Source organism: Mustela putorius, unplaced genomic scaffold, assembly GCF_011764305.1.
Source record: "Mustela putorius furo isolate JIRA1106 unplaced genomic scaffold, ASM1176430v1.1 tig00003834_pilon_pilon_pilon, whole genome shotgun sequence".
Classification (NCBI taxonomy): domain Eukaryota; kingdom Metazoa; phylum Chordata; class Mammalia; order Carnivora; family Mustelidae; genus Mustela; species Mustela putorius.
In genome coordinates, this window is record NW_025421987.1 from 96150995 (window position 1) to 96172177 (window position 21183).

Genomic DNA, 21183 nt, shown 5'->3' on the forward strand with positions numbered 1-21183 from the left:
AACAACAATAAAAAAAACCCTAATAGCAGAGGGACGCCTGGGTGGCTTAGTTGGTTAAGTGTCTGCCTTTGGCTTAGGTCATGACCCCAGGATCCTGGGATGGAGCCTTGCATTGGGCTCCTTGCTCAGCTGGGAGCCTGTTACTACCCCTGCTTGTGCACATGCATGCTCTCTCTCCTCTGACAAATAAAAAAATAAAACCTGGAAAAAAAAAAAAAAAGAATAGAAAAGAGAAGACAAATGAAAGATATTAAGAGGGGAATCAGCACTTCCATTTCTGACAGTGGGGGTAAACAAGAGAGATCATGAATAACCCTCTTGCTGAGAAAAATCCTAAGTGAAATGTGTATTTAGAAATTTTTTTTCAAAATATATCATTGGGCTGGTGAGAAAGTAAGGAATACTCTGAGGCTAAAAATGAAATGAAATTGGGAATGCAGATGTTAGCTAGATTTAAAGGAAGTCTTTACCCTGGTGGAATCTAACCAAATTAAATGGCTTTAAGCTTCTGCTTTGATAGCCTCATAGGGCCCAGGAAACAGGAAACAATGCCTGTGGTCTTCCTAGGGAAAAGAGTCTGATAGGAGACCCTTCCTTCCCTTTCATGAAACAGACTTTGTTACAACCTTGGCAGTTGGAGAGTGGCAGGAGATAGTCACTGAGAATTTATAACAAGGGTCTTTATAGCATCACATTTTCTATGAGGTCTTATATTACTTAAGTCAAGAATGTATTAAAAATGTATTTAAAATCTTTGTTAGGGCTCCTGGGTGGCTCACTTGGTTAAACATCTGCCTTTCAGCTCAGGTCATGATCTCTGGGTCCTGGGATTGCGCCCTGCATCAGGCTTCCTGCTTAGCAGGGAGTCTGCTTCTCTCTCTCCTTCTGTCTCTCCCCACTGCTTGTTCTCTCTCTTTTAAATAAATAAATGAAATCTTAAAGAAATATAAAATGGTCTTTGTTTGGTAGTGCCCACAGGTGCCTTGCAGAATTTATCGATCAAATCCTCGCTTCAAAAATTGACAGAATTAAAAATCCAAGGCAAATAAGATCACAGGAAAAAAAAATCACGAAATGCACACAAACCATGGCACATGAACAAGAGCCAACAGAAACAAGAGAGGATGACCGCCCACAGACAGCAGACAGTTTGTTTTGTCTTAGTAATTCCAATAAATTTGATCAATATGTTTGAAGAAATGAAAAGTATATGAGTATAAAGGAGGGGTCTGAAACATAGCTAGGCATATTAGGAAAAAAACAAGAACAGAACTTCTGGTTATAAAAAATAAACTGAAATTAAAAACCCAGTGAAGAAATTAAAAAACAGCAACAACTACAAAAAGAACAGACTGGCACAGGATAGAGTGAAGGGTTCTAACATTTATCTAATTGGAGTTCCAGAAAAAATGAGTGTGAATGGAGGAGTATGGTAATTGTTAAATAGAAATAGCTGAGAATTTTTTGGAATTGATAAAAGATAGCAATTCTTACATGATGGAAGTGCCGTGAAACCCAAGGAGATGGTTAAATCAGCCACGACAAATTAGCATGAAACTGCAGAAGACCAAAGACAGAGAAAATCTTAAAAGCAACTAGAGAGAAACAACAGATTGCTATAAAAATATTTTCTCTGGTACAGCAGCTGATTTCCCAGCAGCAGCAACAGAAGCCAGGGGACACTGGAATGCTGTCTTTACTGTACTGAGAGCAAATAGCTGTCAGCCTGAAAATAGAATGTCCAGTAAAACTGTCTTTCAGGAATGATAACAAAATAAGACATTTTCAGACCACACACACACACACACACACACACACACAAACACCTTTTAGAAGGAAATTATAAGGTACATGATTCTGGTAGAAGTAAAGTCATTTCAGATGGAAAACCTGCAATGCCTTTTAATGATCACAAATGTTCCAACAAACAGATTCTACAGCTTAGATTCCAGTACTGTTGGACATTTATGTTTCCAGTTTTTCAGTATTAACTGAAACTATACTGGACATGTATATGGACATATATTTATGCTTGTATTTGATATGGAATAGATAAAAGAATAAGTCTTTTGGAGTGCTTGGGTTGGTTAGGTATCTGACTCTTGGTTTTAGCTCAAGTCATGATCTCATGGGTCAGGGTACCAAGCCCTCCTGGGATTCTGCATTCAGCATGGAGTTCTGTTTGAAGATTCTCTCCCTCTGCCCCTTACCCTACTCCCACACTTGCGCATATGCACTTGCTCAAAAAAATCTTAAAAAAAAAACAAAAAAAGTCGGGGCACCTGGGTGGCTCAGTGGGTTAAAGCCTCTGCTTTCAGCTCAGGTCATGATCTCAGGGTCCTGGGATCGAGCCTTGCATTGGACTCTCTGCTCAGCAGTAAGCCTGTTTCCCCCTCTCCCTCTCTCTGCCTGCCTCTCCGCCGGCTTGTGATCTGTGTCTGTCAAATAAATAAATAAAATCTTAAAGAAAAAAAAAAGGAAGTCTATTTTTGACTAGGAACCCAAATTACTAGGTCAAAAGAAGGAGTGCTTTTTGATAAATGTTATAAAATTGCTATTGTAAAGGGCTTTACCAATTTACATTGCATCTGATGACTGTATTGGCTTTACAAATGAATAAATGTGTATAGGGTCAGTTCTGAACGATGAAGATTGACTTTTTTTTTTTTTTTTTAAGAGAAAGCGAGAGTTGGGGTGGGGGAGCAGAGGGAGTTTAATTAAGAGAGATAATCTTAAACAGGCACCACGCCCAGCGCTGAGCTGGATGAAGGCCTCATCTCCTGACCCTGAGATGATGACCTGAGCCAAAATCGAGTTAGACACAACTGACTGAGCCACCCAGGTGGCCCTGAAGGTTGACATTTCTTCCAGATTTTGACTTGGTTATAGTTTTGACAGTATGTCCCGTCTCACTTCTCTCCCTTTGTTTTTAAAAAAATGCTTTCTTTTTAATGGAAACAAATGCTAACTGAAATGCATTCTTTTAAAAAAAATATTTCTAACTTTCTAGAATGTAATCTTTCATTTTTCCTTATCATTTTTTCAATTTTTAACAAATATATAGCTGGTTCATTTAAAGACATGCTTTATTTAGTTTGGTTTTATTATGAAGGAGGACCACTGTTTTAATGCTGATAGTTTCTTTTCTAGCTTTGTGTATTTACTAATCAGCTAACATTGTAAAAAGTAAACAAACAGGTTTTTAAAAAGAAGTCATTCATCCTAAAAGGGAAAAGGTACTGTTAATTTGCTTGGGAATTCTGTATTTTAATGTGACCCTTTAGTAAGAAGTTGTCTTTTCTTTTCTTTTCTTTTTTTTTTTTTTTTATTTTTTCCCTGTCTTTTTGCTGTTTCAGGTGCAAGCGAAAGTGTAGGGAAACATATGCTTGAAGCCTGCAACAATAATCTGGAGATGGCAGTCACTATGTTTTTGGATGGTGGAGGAATTGCTGAAGAGCCCAGTACCAGTTCAGCAAGTGTCTCCACAGTGAGACCACACACAGAGTATGAATTTATTATTCATTATTAGGAGCTACTCCTTGCCTAAATTGAGCAGTTGCATTTTTGTCATTTAGGTTAATTCTCTGGTTTTGAAAAACTTGAAAGCATCTGAAGAAGTGTCACGTGTACATTTTTATGCTTACATACCTTCAGTTCTCTAGAGCACTGTCATGTCCTATTTAATCTTCAAAAGAACCTTGCAGGATGACATTATTATCTACATTTTACAGATGAGGAAGCAAAAGCATAGCCATTTTCCCAGGCTACACAGTAAGTTCGTAGCAGATATGGCAATAAAGCCAATTAAAGCTCAGATTTCCCAATTCTAAATTTTCTTACATTGTCTCAGGAGAGTTTTGAGTTGCCACAAAAATTATTTGAAAAATAATTCTGGTCCTTTATACCTTAATGATAGTTACATGTGGCTAATCATTGGAAGCACTTTAACATATGGAACCATACTCTGTAGGGAACGATAGTAAATGGTGAACAAATTTGGGGTTTTTTGCCCTTTACATTTGATAACCAATGAGAATTTGAAATGAACACCTTATGGGTAAACTTCTAAGTCTTTGGAAAATACTAGAGATGAATGCTACCTAAGGAAAACCATTGACTTTTGAAGCAAAATCAAACAGATCCTTAAATAAGACTTTAAAGCTTACAGCCCTTTATAACTCTGAGTGTTTACAACATGAGATACTAAACAAAAGAAACTCCCTGTTTAAGGGAATAGACTAAATAGACATAGTATATAAATATAATACTATAATATATAAAAATATATATATAATATATATAAATATATAATATTATTTTTAAGGTAGAGATAGATTTAAAAAGCCAAATGACATTCAAGACATAGTTGCCTCTTTCGTTGATCTAGTTCCAGATTCTAGAGTACTAATTGTTTGCACATGAAGAGTGAACTTTAGAGATCATTATTAATACTTCATAAAGTTTTTTCCTATCCGTGTTGGCTACTATTTCAGATTTTGGTGTTCCATTCCCCCCAATATAGCTCCAATTTTTCATGGAAATCAATCTGAAATGATTTAGCTTACAGAAAAAACAGGTATTCATGGCTGATTTGGGGGGAATATAACTGTTCTCACTGTATAAAACATGTTTTTTTAATTGTGTTTAAAGATAGTTTTGATATGGGGTGCCTGGCTGGCTCAGTCAGTAGAGCATGCAACTCTTGATCTCAGGGTCGTGAATTTAAGCCCCACGTTGGATGTGGAGCCTACTTTAAAAAAATAATAATAATTTTGATAGGTGAATGTCTTTTCCTACTGAATTACATTGTAATTTGACTTAGATTACTTGTATTGCTAATTGATTAACATTTGATAATGGCTCCTAATTCCTAAACTATAATTTTCACTCTTTATGGTTCTTTTTTCTGATTCATTCTTTCATTTTGTTGGGTAGCTAGCAATCTTGGAACGGATACCCTCAAACATACAGTAATCAATTTTTTCTGTATAGGGACTACTACTTAATCCATACGCTAATTGATGTATTTCATCAGATTAAGGTTTGTTTTTTGAGTAATTAAATTGTTACAGATATAGGTAATTACATATATTTTATGAAATCAGGTATAGCATGGAAAGATTTATTTAGGTAAAAGATGTCTTTTAAATTCTTAGTTTTCTTAAGAAAATGGACTAATTCTCTTTGATGAAAGAGGATTAATAGAGCTTCCTCTTATAGTTCCATTGTTTCTTCTTTCAGATTATTGAAATTTTGTGTGTGAGCAGTGACTGATAGACTTAATTTTAAACTACCTTTTAATCCTTCATCTTTGCCTAATTGTAGATTTTTTAGTCGATCTAGTTGTTCTTTGATTATAGGATTTTTTTGACAAATGAATATTCATACTTTATTTCATAAAGTATGTTTTGGAGTTCCACCTATCATATCAAAAATAGGGCCTTAAGCTCAGTTATTATTATTAGAAACACCTGAATGGAAAACATTAGGTCTGACTTAAATCAACGTTGTGAGCAGGACAGTAATAAATTTGAAACATACTCTTCCTTGCTGTGAACATTAATCAGCAGAGATTAATACTTAAAACTATAAAATAAACATACACCATTTTTACAATATTTCTAAATGAGTATTTTCTGCTGGAGGAAATGGGTTATTAATAGATCCTCTGGCGGTAGACTTTGAAGAGTTTATAGACTTTTAAAAGATGAGTAATTACTTTTTCTGTTCTGTATATATTGGAGTTTATTTAATAAATAATCCAAGGGATTACCTGTTAACTGACTCTAAAACTAGCATAAAATTTACTGCTTGTTTAATATAAACTTATTTTAGTATATGTGATTTAATGATCTATTGCTTGATGTAGTAGCAATATAGTACTACTTTTATTACATTTGTAGTTTTTCATTTTTTTGTCTGATTTTTTTTGTTTTTAAGCTCCCCCCCCTTTCTTTTCCTGTAAAGAATCTAGGGTAGGGAACTTAAGAGGAAAGGGGAGATAATTTTTCTTTTTCTGTTTGTTCTCTTTATAAATCATTTGAGCCATCTATGCCAGATATTTTCACTCGACTTGACCTCTGTCAACTAGTTAATATTTAGTTGACCATCTAACTGTTATTTAACACCGTGGTTCCTAAGAGTCACTAAATTTGGTGTTCATATAACTTGTTAATTTGGATGCTTTCACAGTAGTTATGGAGAGAACATGTAGCAAAAAAGTTTTCCTTTTGATATTTTCCTACTTCTTTTAATAGAGAAGAAGTTCGTGCCCCAATTCCTCAAAAACAGGAAATATTGGTGGAACCAGAACCTTTGTTTGGTGGTAAGTTCATCTTTTTTCCTTAGTTTTCTTGGACTCTGTTGTTATCTTTAGGGTTTTAATGAAGTTATCCTCCTAAGATGTGAAGGCTTGCTCAGAGATTAACTTTAAGTGTAGAGTCAGTTCTTATCTTTTAATTCTGTATCCCTTCAGGAAAATTGCACAGTTGCTTCTTTCCAAGGAGAGAAACAGACTAAAATATTTGTTGTAGAAGACCAAAAGAAGGAACATTAGCAAAGAGAAATAACTGCTTTATAATGGAAACAAACCTATCATTAGATAAAAGACTCTTATTTTGAGGGGCACTTACTTGACTGCCACATCCTTACTGTCTTGATATGCCTTGTCTTTTCTCTTTCTAAATTTCCAGAAGCGCCATTTCTGTTTTGAACAAAGGAGAAAGTAATACCTAATCCATGCAAAAAGTTGTGGTATCAGCCTGGGTGCATAGAGAGACAGTAAAAAATGTAACATTTAATTACATTAAAAGAAAATTTATAGTTTTAGTTTAATAAGCATTTATTTACCTTTTGTAATTGGTATGTTAAAAAAATAGAAAATAAAGTTATAATCTGGGTGGGCAAGGCCATAGAAATGTATATTGTACACACTGAGACCAGTAATGCAGAGAAATAAAAAGTTCTGTAGGTAAACTTGAATAAAGGAGAAGAAATAAATCATAAAAAAGGGATGAAGAAAATAATATAAATGCTGTTTTAATTTGAAAAGACACTGTAATGTAGAGGTTTTTTTTTTTTTTTAAAGATCAGCCTGTGACTTGGCAGTTTGGAGTTTAGTGAGAAATAACAGAATATGTTGTCTAGATTCAGAAATAAAGATGGGAGGAAGAAAACTGTAAGAACTGAATATTGAAGTATAATATGGGCTTTCTGGACTTTGATTTAGCCAGTCATTGTGCTGTTTTTATACCAGAAGTAATGAAGCATTGGTCATCTTTTTTTTTTTTCATACAAATGTTATGAATGGATTTTAGAATTGAGGGGTGATGCCCTTGGAAGCTTTATCTTTTCTTTATTGCAAGGAATAAGGCAAGATTTCTGAGTGGGGTAGATTATGGGAAATAAATTCTCTGCTATTTAACTGTTGTAAAGAGGCAAAAGAGTTCTCATTTGAAACCCCTTTCCTCCTTTTACCTCTGGTGTAATAAACATTGAAGAGGGGGATGGGAATGAATGTAGAGTTAGGAAGTCAGTCCTGACTTCTATTATTAGATCTTACTATAACCTGATAAAGGTCTTTGGAGAACTATTTTCTTCTTAGGACAGAATTGATTTAAAGTGTGATTCTAAAAGTGTGGTCTGGGAGTCTAAGCTGAAAACTATTTTTATAACCTTTTTTACATCTTTGGCAATTGGACTGATGGTTCAGAGGCAATGATGGACAGACTGTTGCATCTTAATTGAGTAAGGGTAGTGGCACCAAACTGTAAATTCTTCACTGCCATACACTCACAATTTAAAAAAAAAAATAAACCTATTTTACTTAATGTTCTTGATGAAACAGTAAAAAATTAATTTCATTAAGTCTTGACTCCTGAGTACACATTTTTAAACTATTCTGTTTTACAAAATAGGATATGTACATAAAGCACTTCTGCATACTGACATAGTGTGGTTACTTTAAGGAAAAGCACTTGTACCGTTGTTTGAGTTGTGAGCTAAACTAGCTGCTTTTTTTGTGGAACATTATTTTTACTTGAAAGATTCCTGACAAACTATGGTTTAGACTTCAGGCATTTGGCAGACATTTTCTGAAAAAAAAAAAAAAAAAAAAAATCTGTTGCTGCTTTAAGACAAACAACTAATGTTGTTTGTTACCAGTTATTTAAAAAAGAGCTTTCAGGGAAGAATTAGGATTTTAGAGTTTATATCCACAATTAGGAACTTTGATAGCTTCCCATTACTTAAAGGCTTTCTGATGAGATTAGTGGTAGCAATAACAGATGTTGATTTTTTTGTTATTATTGTATAATGAAGTTGGTGTTTGGAATGTTTGCATAACTCAGTGAACAAATATTTTCTCTTTCTTTCTTTCTTTTTTTTGGTGGGGGGTAGGGGAAGGACAGAGAGAGAGAGAGAGAGAGAGAGAGAATCTTAAGCAGGCTCCATGCCCAGAGCAGAGCCTAATGCGGGCTGATCTCACAGCCCTGAGGTTGTGACCTGAGCCGAAAGAAATCAAGAGTTGGATGCTTAACTAACAGATCTATCCAGGGGCCCCTGAACTCATATTTTCAAATGACCAGTGTGCCAGATTACAAAATTGTGCATAGCTAAAAGAACAGACAATAAGATAAATTGAAGAGAGAGATTAGTTATCTATTGCTGTGTAACAGATTTTTCTAAAATTTAGCTTCCTGAAATAACAAACATTTGTTATCTCACAGTTTCTGTGGTTCAGGAATCCAGGTGCGGCTTAACTGGGTATCTTTGGTTAGGGTCTCTCACAGGGGTATAATCAAGGTGTCAGCTGGAGCTATAATTATCTCAAAGCTTGAGTAGAGGAGGATCTCCTAAGCTTACTGTGGCTGTTTGTTGGCTGGAGACATCAGTTCCTTACCATAGAGCAAATGAGAGAGCAAGAGAAGACAGTGCATTTTAGAAGCCACCATCTTTCTTAGAAGTGACAACACATCACTTCTGCCATATTCCATTTGATCCTGCCCATATTCAAGATACTCACACACAGGTTATGAATATTGGGAAATTGGGATAATTGGAGGCCATCCTAGAGACTACCTACTGCATAGACCAATGGGTTTTAGTGGAGCAAATAATGAAAAGTTCATTGATAAGATTTTAGATTCCATGCTACAGTTAACCTTTAAGAAACTACTACTGGTTGAGTTTTGGTGCAGTATCAAAGGAGAATATTCACAATGATCTCAAAATACTACTAAAATACTTCTCCCCTTTACAACTATGTATCTGTGTCAGGTTGACTTTTAATTTCCTTCATTCACTTGAGCTATAGGAATAACAACAGATTGAGTGCAGGAGCGGATCTGAAAATCCAGCTGTCTTCTCTTAAACCAGTTATTAACAGAGTGTTATGAAAATGTGATGCAGTGCCACTCTTCTGACTAAATTTTTATTCTCCACCTATCCCACTTGCCTGTTATATGGATCTCCTTTTGAATCTTTTATTTTTATTTTTATTTTATTTTATTATTATTATTTTTTTATTTATTTGAGAGAGAGAGACAGTGAGAGAGAGCATGAGCGAGGAAAAGGTCAGAGGGAGAAGCTGGCTCCCTATAGAGCTGGGAGCCCGATGCGGGACTTGATCCCGGGAGTCCGGAATCATGACCTGAGCCGAAGGCAGCCGTCCAACCATCTGAGCCACCCAGGCGTCCCTCCTTTTGAATCTTTATTAGCATTTTGTAGCTTAGCCTCATTGACCTCAGCGACCAGCATTCCTGTTACATGGGCAATAGAGTGAGAATACAAAGGACTAATGTTTGCTATATAGAAGATGGCTTGGAAGAGTCAGGAAACACATACTGAACAGGCAGGTGGGAGTATAGGCATTCCTATCTTATTGTGCTTCGCAGATATTGTGCTTTTTACAGATAAATGGTTTGTGGCTACCCTGTGTTGAACAAGTCTGTCTGCGCCATTTTACCAACAGCATTTGCTCACTTCATGTCTCTTTGTTACATATTGGTAATTCTTGAAATATTTCAAATGTTTTCATTGTTACTATATTTATTACGGTGATCTGTAATCCATGATCTTTGATTGTACTATTATAATTGTTTTGGGGCACCATAAACCACACCCATATAAGGTGGTGGATTTATTTGATATGAGTGATTCACCAGCCAGCAATTCCCTCTCTCTCTTTGGGACTCTCTGTTCCCTGAAACACAGCAATATTGAAAGTAGGCTGATCAATAACCCTATCGTCCTAAGTATCCTAGTGAAAAGAAGAGTTGCATGTCTCTCACTTTAAATCAAAAGCTAGAAATGATTAAGCTTAGTTACGAAGGCATATTGAAAGCCGAGATAGGCCAAAAGCTAAGCCTTTTGTGCCAGTTAGCTAAGTTGTGAATGCAAAGGAAGAATTTCTGAAAGAAATGAGAGGTGCTACTCTTTGGAACACAAACATGAGAAAGTGAAACAACCTGTTGCTTGCTGATAAGGAGAAAGTTCTGGTGTCAGGATGGAAGATCACACCAGCCACAACATTCCCTTAAGCCAAAGTTTAATCCAGAGCAAGACACTCTTTAATTCTTGGAAGGCTGAGAGAGGTGAGGAAGCTGTAGAAGAAAAATTTGAAGTTAGCAGAGTTTGGTTCATGACATTTAAGGGAAGATGCCGTCTCCATGACATAGAAGCGCAGAGTGAAGCAGCAAGTGCTGATATTGAAGCTGCAGGAAGTTCTCCAGAAGATCTAGCTCAGATAATCCATGAAGGTGGCTACACTAAGCAACAGATTTTTCAGTGTAGACAAAATAGCCTTCTATTGGAAGAAGATGCTGGCTAGGACTTCCATAGCTAGAGAGGAGAAGTCGATGCTTCATGCCTTCCAAGGACAGGCTGGCTCTCTTGTTAGGGGCTAATGCAACTGATGACTTGAAGTTCAAGCTGGCCCTCATTTACCATTCTGAAAATCCTAGAGCCCTTAAGCTTTATGCTAAATCTTCCCTGCCTGAGCCCTGCAAATGGAGCAACAAAACCTGGATGCAATATATCTGTGTACAGCATGTTTTTTTTTTTAGATTTTATTTATTTGTCAGAGAGAGCAAGCGAGAGCGAGCACAGGCAGACAGAGTGGAAGGCAGAGTAAGAGGGAGAAGCAGGCTCCCTGCGGAGCAAGGAGCCCGATGTGGGACTCGATCCCAGGACGCTGGGATCATGACCTGAGCTGAAGGCAGCTGCTTAACCAACTGAGCCACCCAGGCGTCCCTGTGTACAGCATGTTTTACTGAGTATTTTAAACCCTCTGTTGAAACCTACTGCTTAGAAAAAAAGATTCTTTTCAAAATATGACTCTTCAATGACAATACCCCTGGTCATCTGAGAGCTCTGATGGTATTGTCCAATAAGATTAATGTTGTTTTCAGGTTTGCTAACACAACATCCAATTCTGTAGCCCGTAGATTAAGGAGAAATTTTTATTTTCAAGTCTTATTATTAAAGAAATACATCTTATAAAGCAGTAACTGCCATATATAGTGATTCTTTTGACGGATCTGGGCAGTGTAAATTGAAAACCTCATAGAAAGCATTCACCATTCTAGATGCCATTAAGAACAATTCACGATTCATGGGAAGAGGTCAAAATAACATCATTAGCAGGAGTTTGGAAGAAGTTGATTCCAGCCCTCATGTATGACTTTGAGGGTTCAAGACTTCATTGGAGAAGTGAGTACAAATATGGGTAGAAATAACAAGAGAACTAGAACTAGATGTAGAGCCTGAAGATGTCACTGAGTTGCTGTAATCTCTAGATAAAATGTTAGTGAAGGAGTTGCATCCTGTGGATGAGCAAAGAAAATAGTTTCTTGAGATGGAATCTACTGATGAAGGTGCTGTGAAGATTGTTGAAATGACAACAAAGGATTTACAATATTACATGAACTTAGTTGATAAAGCACCAACAAGGTTTGAGAGGATTGACTCCAATTAAAAAAAAAAAAATATATATATATTTATTTATTTATTTATTAAATAATCTCTGCGCCCAGTGTGAGGCTCACGACCCCAAGATCAAGAGTCACATGCTTCACCGACTGAGCAAGCCCAGGTGCTGCTTGGTTCTCCAATTTTGAAAGTAAGTGGGTAAAATGCTATCAAATGACATTGTATACTACAGAGAAATCATTTGTGAAAAGAAGAGTCCATTAATGCAGCAAACCTCATTATCTTAGGAAGTTGCCACAGCCACGCAGCATCAGCAACTAACACCATGATCAGTCTAGCAGCCATCAACATAGAGGCAAGGCCCTGCACCAGCAAAAAGATTGCAACTTGCTGAAAGCTCCAGTGATGGTTAGCATTTTTTAGCAATATTGCACATATAATGGACTACAGTATACCATTGTTCCTGGAACAACTCAGGGGTTAAGGGAGCTGAACCCCAGATAGTTGAAATCTTCATATAACTTTTGACTCCCCCCACCTCACCTCCTTTGCCCACTCCAAAACTTAACTAATAGTCTGCAGTTGACTGGAAGTCTTAACCAATAATGTAGTTGATGAACACATATTTTCTATATTATATGTACTATATACTGTATTAACAATAAAGTAAGTTGGAAAAAAGTTACTAAAACATCGTAAGGAAAACACATTTATAGTACCATACTGTATTTATCGAAAATACCCACATATCAGTAGACCTGTGCAGTTCAAATCTATATTATTCGGTGGTCAACTTTAGTGTAAATGTAACTTTCATATGCACTGGGAAACTCATTTGACTCATCTTAATGCAATATTTGCTTTGTTGGGGTAGTCTGGAACCAAACCTACATTATCTCTGAGGTATGCCTATAATAATGGTTTTAGGACTAGAGGCGTTGTATATGGCCTGCAGATAGGTTCTTGGATAGACTTAGCATAAACTAGGAGGAAACAAATGGGAGGAGGTTATGAGCCCAAGAAATAAAAGGGGTTGTGTCCAAGGGTCGCAAAAGAGGAAGTAGGAGACTCCCCCAGGAGATTAGGTGACTGATATAGAAGGGCTAAAGTGGGAAAAAGGTGGGTAGTTGTGAAATATTGAGTGGCCTGACTTTGGCAGTTTCAAAATAGAAGAAAATTATCTTGTATGTACTACCTCTGCAATAATCATATGCTCTGTTTAGGCAGCCATTCTATACCCTTATCCTCAGATATCCTTACTTTCCTAATTGTTACGGTTAGAAAGTATTTGCTAAAGAGTTTTAAGAAAGTATTCTTTGAGAGGCCATGTTATTCCTGCTAGAAACATATACATTTGAAGTAGGAACTCTTGATTAAAATTTAGAAGATTGGAAAGAATAACATTCCTTGCTGCTGCTTTATAAAGGAAAGGAGGGAAAGAAGGAGGAGAAAGTAATGTAATATTTAAATTTAAAAATTTTCAGTTTAATAATTTCAACATAAAATTCAATACAGAACTAAAACATGGAAGTTTCTTTTTCCTTTTTTTTTAGATTTTATTTTTTAAAAATTCATTTATTCATTTATTTGACACAGAGAGAGAGAGAAATCACAAGTAGGCAGAGAGGCAGGCAGAGAGGGAGAAGCAGGCTCCCCATGAGCAGAGAGCCCAACATGGGGCTTGATCCCAGGACCCTCAGACCTGAGCCAAAGGCAGAAGCTTAACCCACTGAGCCACCCAGGCATGCCAGATTTTATTTATTTATTTGACAGAGAAAGAGAGACAACAAGAGAGGGAACAGAAGCAGGGGGAGCAAGAGAGGGAGAAGCAGGGGGAGTGGGAAAGGGAGAAGCAGGCTCAATGCAGGCCTTAGTCCCAGGACCCTGGAATCACGACCTCAGCCTAAGGCAGACGCTCACTGCCTAAGTTACCCAGACACCCCTTTCCTTTTTTAAATCAGATCTCTTTTCCTTGAGACAATTTTGTGGTTCTTTAATATAAATTCACAAATGTGTGGGGCCCTGGGATCAAGCCCTGCTTTGGCCTCCTTGCTTAGCGGGGAGCCTGCTTCTGTCTTTCTCTGCCTGACACTCCCCCTGCTTGTGCTCTCCCTCTCTGTCAAATAAATAAATAAAATCTTTAAAAAAATACAAAAGTGTACATAAGTTATATACAGATAGTACTTCAAAAATGACATTTTTTAGGGGCACCTGGGTGGTTCAGTCAGTTAAGCATGATCCCAGGGTTCTAGGTTCTGGGATCAAGCCTCACTCACATCAGGCTCCCTGCTCAGCTGGGAGCCTACTTCTCCCTCTCCCTCTGCCCCTCCCCCTGCTCACGCTTGCGCGCACGCGTGCGCTCTCTCTCTCAAATAAGTAAGTAAAATATTTTTTTAAATGAGATTTTTAATGTTTAGTACTGCATTTTGTTTTGTTTTTTGACTTAATTCTTGGATATAAAATTATATAATGGCATGCACAGACTTTTGGGAAAGATGCTTTGACATGGGATGGGGGACTTTATCTATTTACTCTTACCACTATTCATCATTTATTAATATGAAGCATTGCTCTGTTTACATGCTGGCCAGGCATGCCATTAGCCTATTTATTTATTTAAAGAGTTGATTAATTTATTTGACAGACAGAGATCACAAGTAGGCAGGCAGGCAGAGAGAGAGAGGGAAGCAGCCTCTCTGCTGTGCAAAGAGCCCCCCATGGGGCTTGATCCCAGAACTCCAAGACCATGACCTGAGCCAAAGGCAGAGGCTCAACCCACTGAGCCACCCAGGCGCCCGGCCATAAGCCAATTTAATAACTCTTACCCATATTGAAGGAGTTGTTAAATGTCCTTGTTTATTATAATGTATATAAATGATCTGAACATATACATATAGGAAGATAACATTTTAATGATTTTTTTTAGACTTTATAAAATATTTAAGGATTGGGTAATAAATACTATATCAGGTATCAGAAGATCTTGGTTCTGTTTATTTTTCTTTCAACTAACCCATTGTGTAATTGTGGGAAAAAAATTTTCTTCCAAAATTAAAAATGTTTTTGGTGTTTATAATTCTACATGTGTATCCGTTAACTAATAAGTTGTTCTTAGATATGGTTTAGAAGAAAGGAACTCACTCAAGTGTTAACACCACAGGATAGTCAGAAACCCCTTAGGCTAACTTGAATTAGATGTTTACAGCATGTATTTAGCTTTGTCACCATGGAGAGTCATTCTCAAAATCTTTTTTGTTCTGTCTTTTACACAAGTTTGGTTAAGTCTCTTAACTGGGTCTTAATTTTCTTATTTGCAAAACAGAATGGTAGGGCTAAAGATGATTGAGTTAATTTTACATGAATGACTTGAAAGTTTTAAAATATTTTTTGAAGGAGGACACCTTTATAATCTATGAGTGTTTTCAAACAAATACATATAGATAAGGAAGATTTTATAACTGTTCCAAATTTAGGTATACATTTTTGTATCATTTCTGGTTTTTTTCCTCCTAAAGCTCCTAAAAGACGACGGCCTGCACGTTCAATATTTGATGGCTTCCGAGATTTTCAAACTGAAACTAGTAGGTATCTTTTACCAGTTTATTATCTCTCTATTTTCTTTCTTCTCCCTGCTTTTTCTCCCACATAGAAAACCACAAGATGGAGAAGCACCCATATATTCTCCTACAGGTCAGGATCATGGTTTGTTCTATATAGTTTTTCCTAAAAAGAAAAAGATGATTAATATCAGGCGTAATTACTTTGAGGAGTCACTTTATTTATTTATTTATTTATAAGATTTTATTCATCCATTTGACAGAGAGAGATCACAAGTAGGCAGAGAGGCAGGCGGAGAGAGGGGGGGAAACACTCCCCACCGAGCAGAGAGCCCGATTCGGGGCTCGATCCCGGGAACCTGGGCCGAAGGCAGAGGCCCTAACATACTGAGCCACCCAGGCACCCCCGTCACCTTATTTTAAAAGGAAATTATGAATTCAGTCTGTGATTGTTACTAACTTCCCCTTGAGCTAAATTGTTCCAAATGCTAACCTAACTGGTGATAGAAAAATAATAAGAATGATGCAGAAATGTAAGAAATCTGGTAATTTACGAAGTAAATTAACTTTTGAATGAGCACTTAAATGCTGACTATAATAAAAGAAAAAGATGGTTTCCCTCAAGATCCTGACATCTTACCTCACATGAGTCAGAATGGCTAGTATGAAATAGACAAGAAATAAGTATTGGCAAAGATAATAGAGAATGGGGAACTCTTGTGAACTGTTGATGGGATTGCAAATTGGTGCAGCCACTATGTAAAACAATATGGAGGTTCCTGGGCGCCTGGGTGGCTCAGTGGGTTAAAGCCTCTGCCTTCGGCTCAGGTCATGATCCCAAGGTCCTGGGATGGAGTCCCACATCGGGCTCTCTGCTCAGCAGGGAGCCTGCTTCCTCCTCTCTCTGATTGCCTCTCTGCCTACTTGTAATCTCTGTCTGTCAAATAAATAAATAAAAATCTTTTTAAAAATTAAAATTAAAAAATAAATGGAGGTTCCCACCAAAATTAAAGCTAGCAATACCATATGACCTAGTAATTATAATTCTGGGTATTTATCCTAAGAAAACGAATAGGCATCCCTTTGTTTATTGCAACATTTTCTGTAGCCAGGTTATGGAAGCAATGTAAGTGTCCCATCAATAGATGAATGCATAGAGAAGATGTGGTATTTACATGGTGGAATATTACTAAGTCACAGAAAAGAATGAAACCTCACCATTCATAGCAACATTGTGGACCTTGAGGGTATTATGCTAAATGAAATAAGTCAGACAAAGAAAAATACCATATGCTTACACATATATGTGGTATCTAAAGAACAAAACAAACAAGTGAAAAAGAGAATAAATTGGTTGTTGCCAGAGAGGACTGGGAGGATAAGCAGAATAGATGAAGGGGATTAAGAGGTATAAACTTCCCATTATAAGATAAGTCACAGTGATGAAAACTACAACATTGGGAATATAGTCAGTTAATACTGTACTAACTTGTGTGGTGATAAAGGGTAACTATGTTTAACAGTGGTGAGCATTTTGTAATATATATAATTATCGAATCACTGTTTTATACCCGAAACTAAAAAAATACTGTATGTCAACTGTACTGCAGAACAATGCATGACTAATTGGTAGAAAAAAGAAAATCCTGAAATCTGTCAGTTAAAGGAATGACCACAATGAAAATGCTTATTATAGGGGATTGAAAAACAGAAGAGGAAAAAGCCACACTACCCAAAGCAGCCATTCTTTAACATTTTGGCTACAGTTGTTTGGAATAGGTTTATAATTTTCTGTGAAGTAAGTTAGAATGACATTCTTGGCCACATACTTTTAGAGGATTCAGTGGTGATTTAGCTGTGGAATCTTAAAAGAAAAGATTTGTTTAGAGAATATGAAAAACCATTGGACCATGCTTGATTTTGTAGTTGATTTATAATGAGCTCATTGCAGACAGATAGGTCTTAAAACTTTGAAGAGAGTTGAAGGGGAACCCAGACTGATTCATGTTATCCAGGGAAGAATGTACCCTTCCAGGAGAAGGTGACAAGAGGTGGTCTTTCTCTCTCACTACCAGAATCTTTAAAGATTGGGAATGTAGCTCAAAACAACAGATAAATTAGGCTCACTTTCAGAACTGGATAAATGGAGATGAAAATTTTCTCCTGTGCTCAAGTTTGCTTGCAATATGAGAAGGAAATATTTTGATTAGTTGACTCTACTGTAAAGCTTTTGTACCTACATTTGAATTTGAACACCAGGAAGTCTTAAGAGTTTCCCCACCTTGCCTTGTATGTGTTTCACAGTCAGCATTAGCTGTTTACATTTGCATGAGGTCAGGCATGTTGTTCAGTAGTTCTTGCAGTTGATGCATGTTTTTATATTTTGAGATTCACGCTTTTATTTTCTGACTAACTATATCTTTTCTATCCTCTTGTTTTGCAGTCCGGCAAGAACAGGAATTAAGAAACGGAGGAGCAATTGATAAGAAACTAACTACCCTTGCAGATCTCTTCCGGCCACCCATTGACTTGATGCATAAAGGGAGCTTTGAAACAGTAAGTTTTTGGAAATTGTAAGCCTTAGTTATGAATCCTTTTGCATTTTCAGTGCCATTTTTTCTTTCTAGGAACAATTTTTCAGAATACAGAGAATTGGCATCTTAATACGTATGACATAAATATGAAATACCTAAAAGATTGCACTGATTTATATTTCTACCAGCAGTATTTGAGATTGTTTCATAAAATCCGTTTATTATGCTTGTGTGGTATCACTTAAGAGTTTTTGCCATTTGGTAGTTTTTTGTTTTGTTTTGTTTTAATCTTTTTTTAGTTTGTGTTTCTTTGATCACTACTGAGAATAGTGTGCCTGTGTTTATTGGCCATTTGTGAATTGTAGGTATTTTTTGCCAATATTTCTATGGGGATCCTATTTTATTTTATTTTTCTAAAGATTTTTATCTATCTGTTTATTTATTTATTTTAAGATTTTATTTATTTATTTGACAGAAAGAGATCACAAGTAGGCAGAGAGGCAGGCAGAGAGAGAGAGGAGGAAGCAGGCTTTCCATGAAGCAGAGAGCCCGACTCGGGACTCAATTCCAGGACACTGAGATTATGACCTGAGTCGAAGGCCTCAGATGCTTTAACCCACTGAGCCACCCAGGTGCCCCAAAGATTTTATCTATTTATTTGACAGACAGAGATCACAAGTAGGTAGAGGGGCCGGCAGAGAGAGGGGGGGAAGCAGGCTCCCTGCTGAGCAGAGAGCCCAGGACCCTGAGATCATGACCTGAGCCAAAGGCAGAGGCTTAACTAACCAAACCACCCAGGCGCCCCAACGGATCCTATTGTATTTTAAAAGAATATCTGTGTAGTAGCAGAAGATATTCTCCTTCAGTTTTCTGGTTTTAATTTGGCTAAAGCCCAAGAAAAACTTTACAGAACAGGTTTATGTGATTTTCTGCTAAATTATAAGCTTAATGAGGGCAGGGGTAATATGTTTCTTTTTATTTTGGTAATCCTTGAGACCCAATTTCTGTTTTTTTTTGTTGTTGTTGTTTTTAGATTTTATTTATTTATTAAAGTAAGAGGAAGAAAGCAGGAGCTAGGGGGGAGGAGCAGAGGGAGAGGGAAAAGAAGATTCCCTGCTGAGCCAGGGACATCCCCCACACACACCCTCAGCCAAAAGCAGATGCTTAACTGACTGATCCACCCAGGTGCCCCCAGTTTCTGGTATTTTATGTTAAATGAATGAGTTTGCTTAGAATTTTCAATATTCTGTTGCTGTGTTTAGACAGTTGCTTTTGTGTGTTAACTAGCATGTTAATGCTCTTTTGAGTCAGAATAGCATTTCTATAGGTGTAAATCACTTACATTTCAGGTACGACTTTTCTGTTAGCATAAAGCAGGCCAAATAACACTGACAAAAAATGATGTTTGTAGCTGCATATTTGGAAGTGAATTACGATTTTTTTTTTAAGATTTTATTTATTTATTTGACGGAGATCACAAGTAGGCAGAGAGGCAGGCAGAGAGAGAGGAGGAAGCAGGCTCCCCACCGAGCAGAGAGCCCGATGCAGGGCTCGATCCCAGGACCCCGGGATCATGACCTGAGCTGAAGACAGGTTTTAACCCACTGAGCCAGCCAGGCGCCCCAGTCATGATTGTTTTTTAAATGATTTTGTACTTTGACATACTCTTAGAGTAGCCTAAATGAAATACTGGATTAAAAATTTAACTAAACCTGTACTTCAGTTTTAATTTTCTGAATTGTAAAACCTGAAAGTGTTTGGCTGCTTGTAACAGAAAATCCAAATGATAATGATTTGTCTAAGCCTGCCTGCCTGCCTGCCTTCCTTCCAGATTTTATTCACCTATTTGAGGGGAGAGACAGAGCACAAGCATTGGGGGGGAGGGGGCAGGGACAGGGAGAAGGAGGCCCTTCACTGAGCTTGGAGCACGATCTGGGGCTCAACCCTAGAACCCCAGACGATGACCCAAGTCAAAGGCAGACACTTAACCAACTGAGCTGCCCTGAAGCCCCAAGCATTTCTTTTTGTCATGTAAGTAAGACTAGAGTTGAGAGTCTTTGATGATTCATTAGTCAACTCAAAGATGTTTTCTTCTTGGCCTAGTGCTCTAAATATGGCAGCTGCCTATCCTTTCTTCTGTTCTGGTGTTCAGCCTTAAGAGAGAATAGCAGCAATATAAAAGAAAAAGGATCTGAGTTTGTTTTGCCATGTTTTCCATTTTTTAGTAGCTTCTGAGTTGCTCTAGGGCTTAATGAAATAACTATGAACTTAGTTTAATTTGATCACTTTGGATTCATAAAAGCAGTTACTTTGTTGCTTGTTCTTTGAAGGGAAATGTTAATCTTTTTTGATATTATCTGACATTTGATTCACTTTGTTAAGTTGTATCACCTTTTTTCTTTGTATTTCATGACCTGTATTATTCACAGCAGTCCATTTATTCACTGATAATACTAACCTTTGTTTATAAATCTATAAGTAAACAGTCCCACAAAAGGTAGACATTTAATTATGACTAATGATATATATTAGTTTTCTAAAAATTGGGGAGGTAATATGCAAAATTAACTCACTGAAGATTAGGAAGGTGAATGTTAAAAATCAGAGGAACACTGGCTGCTCAGGCAGTGTCCATAGGTTTGGGCACTATCTTAGATGTATTTGAGCCACAGTTTTACAGGTTTAGAAACTGGACTTTCTTAGTGTAATTAGAGGTAACCAAATGAGAGACTGATTAATTCACTTGTTTACTCAGTAACTATTTTTGATATGTATATACAGAGAGAGAGAGTGAGGGGGGAGAGAGAAAGAGAGGAGGAGGAATTTCAGGTTATAGTAGTTGCTGGGAGAAAGAATAAAATAGAGTGAAGGAAAGAGAGAGAGGGCTATTTTTTGTTTAGGGCCATTAAGTTTAAGTGTTTTTACTGGTAAATTGAAAGCAAGGTTGATTTCATTAATTTCATAAAAGTTTATAACTCTGAGGGGACAGAACTATTTTATTTTACTTTTAAAGATTTTTATTTATTTGAAAGAGCACACACACAAGGTGGGGAGAGTCAGAGGGAGAAGCAACTCTCCACCCAGCAGGGAGCCTGATGTAGGGCTCCAACCTGGGACTCAATATCATGACCTGAGCCGAAGGCAGATGCTTAACCAACTGAGAC

General features: G+C 37.0%; 1 protein-coding gene and 1 pseudogene across 3 annotated transcripts in view; both read left to right on the forward strand.

Annotated features, from left to right (window-relative positions):
• The window catches only part of UBXN7 (UBX domain protein 7), a 61696-nt gene that overhangs the window by 14540 nt on the left and 25973 nt on the right, over positions 1–21183 (forward strand). For all 3 annotated transcript variants that reach the window (XM_004745349.3, XM_013052637.2, XM_045088758.1), the window contains 4 exons: positions 3357–3504; positions 6258–6325; positions 15444–15509; positions 17929–18041. In XM_004745349.3, coding sequence (XP_004745406.2) covers positions 3357–3504; positions 6258–6325; positions 15444–15509; positions 17929–18041 — 395 coding nt within the window. The remainder of the gene's footprint in view (positions 1–3356; positions 3505–6257; positions 6326–15443; positions 15510–17928; positions 18042–21183) is intronic.
• LOC123394537 lies at positions 9916–11974 on the forward strand (annotated as a pseudogene).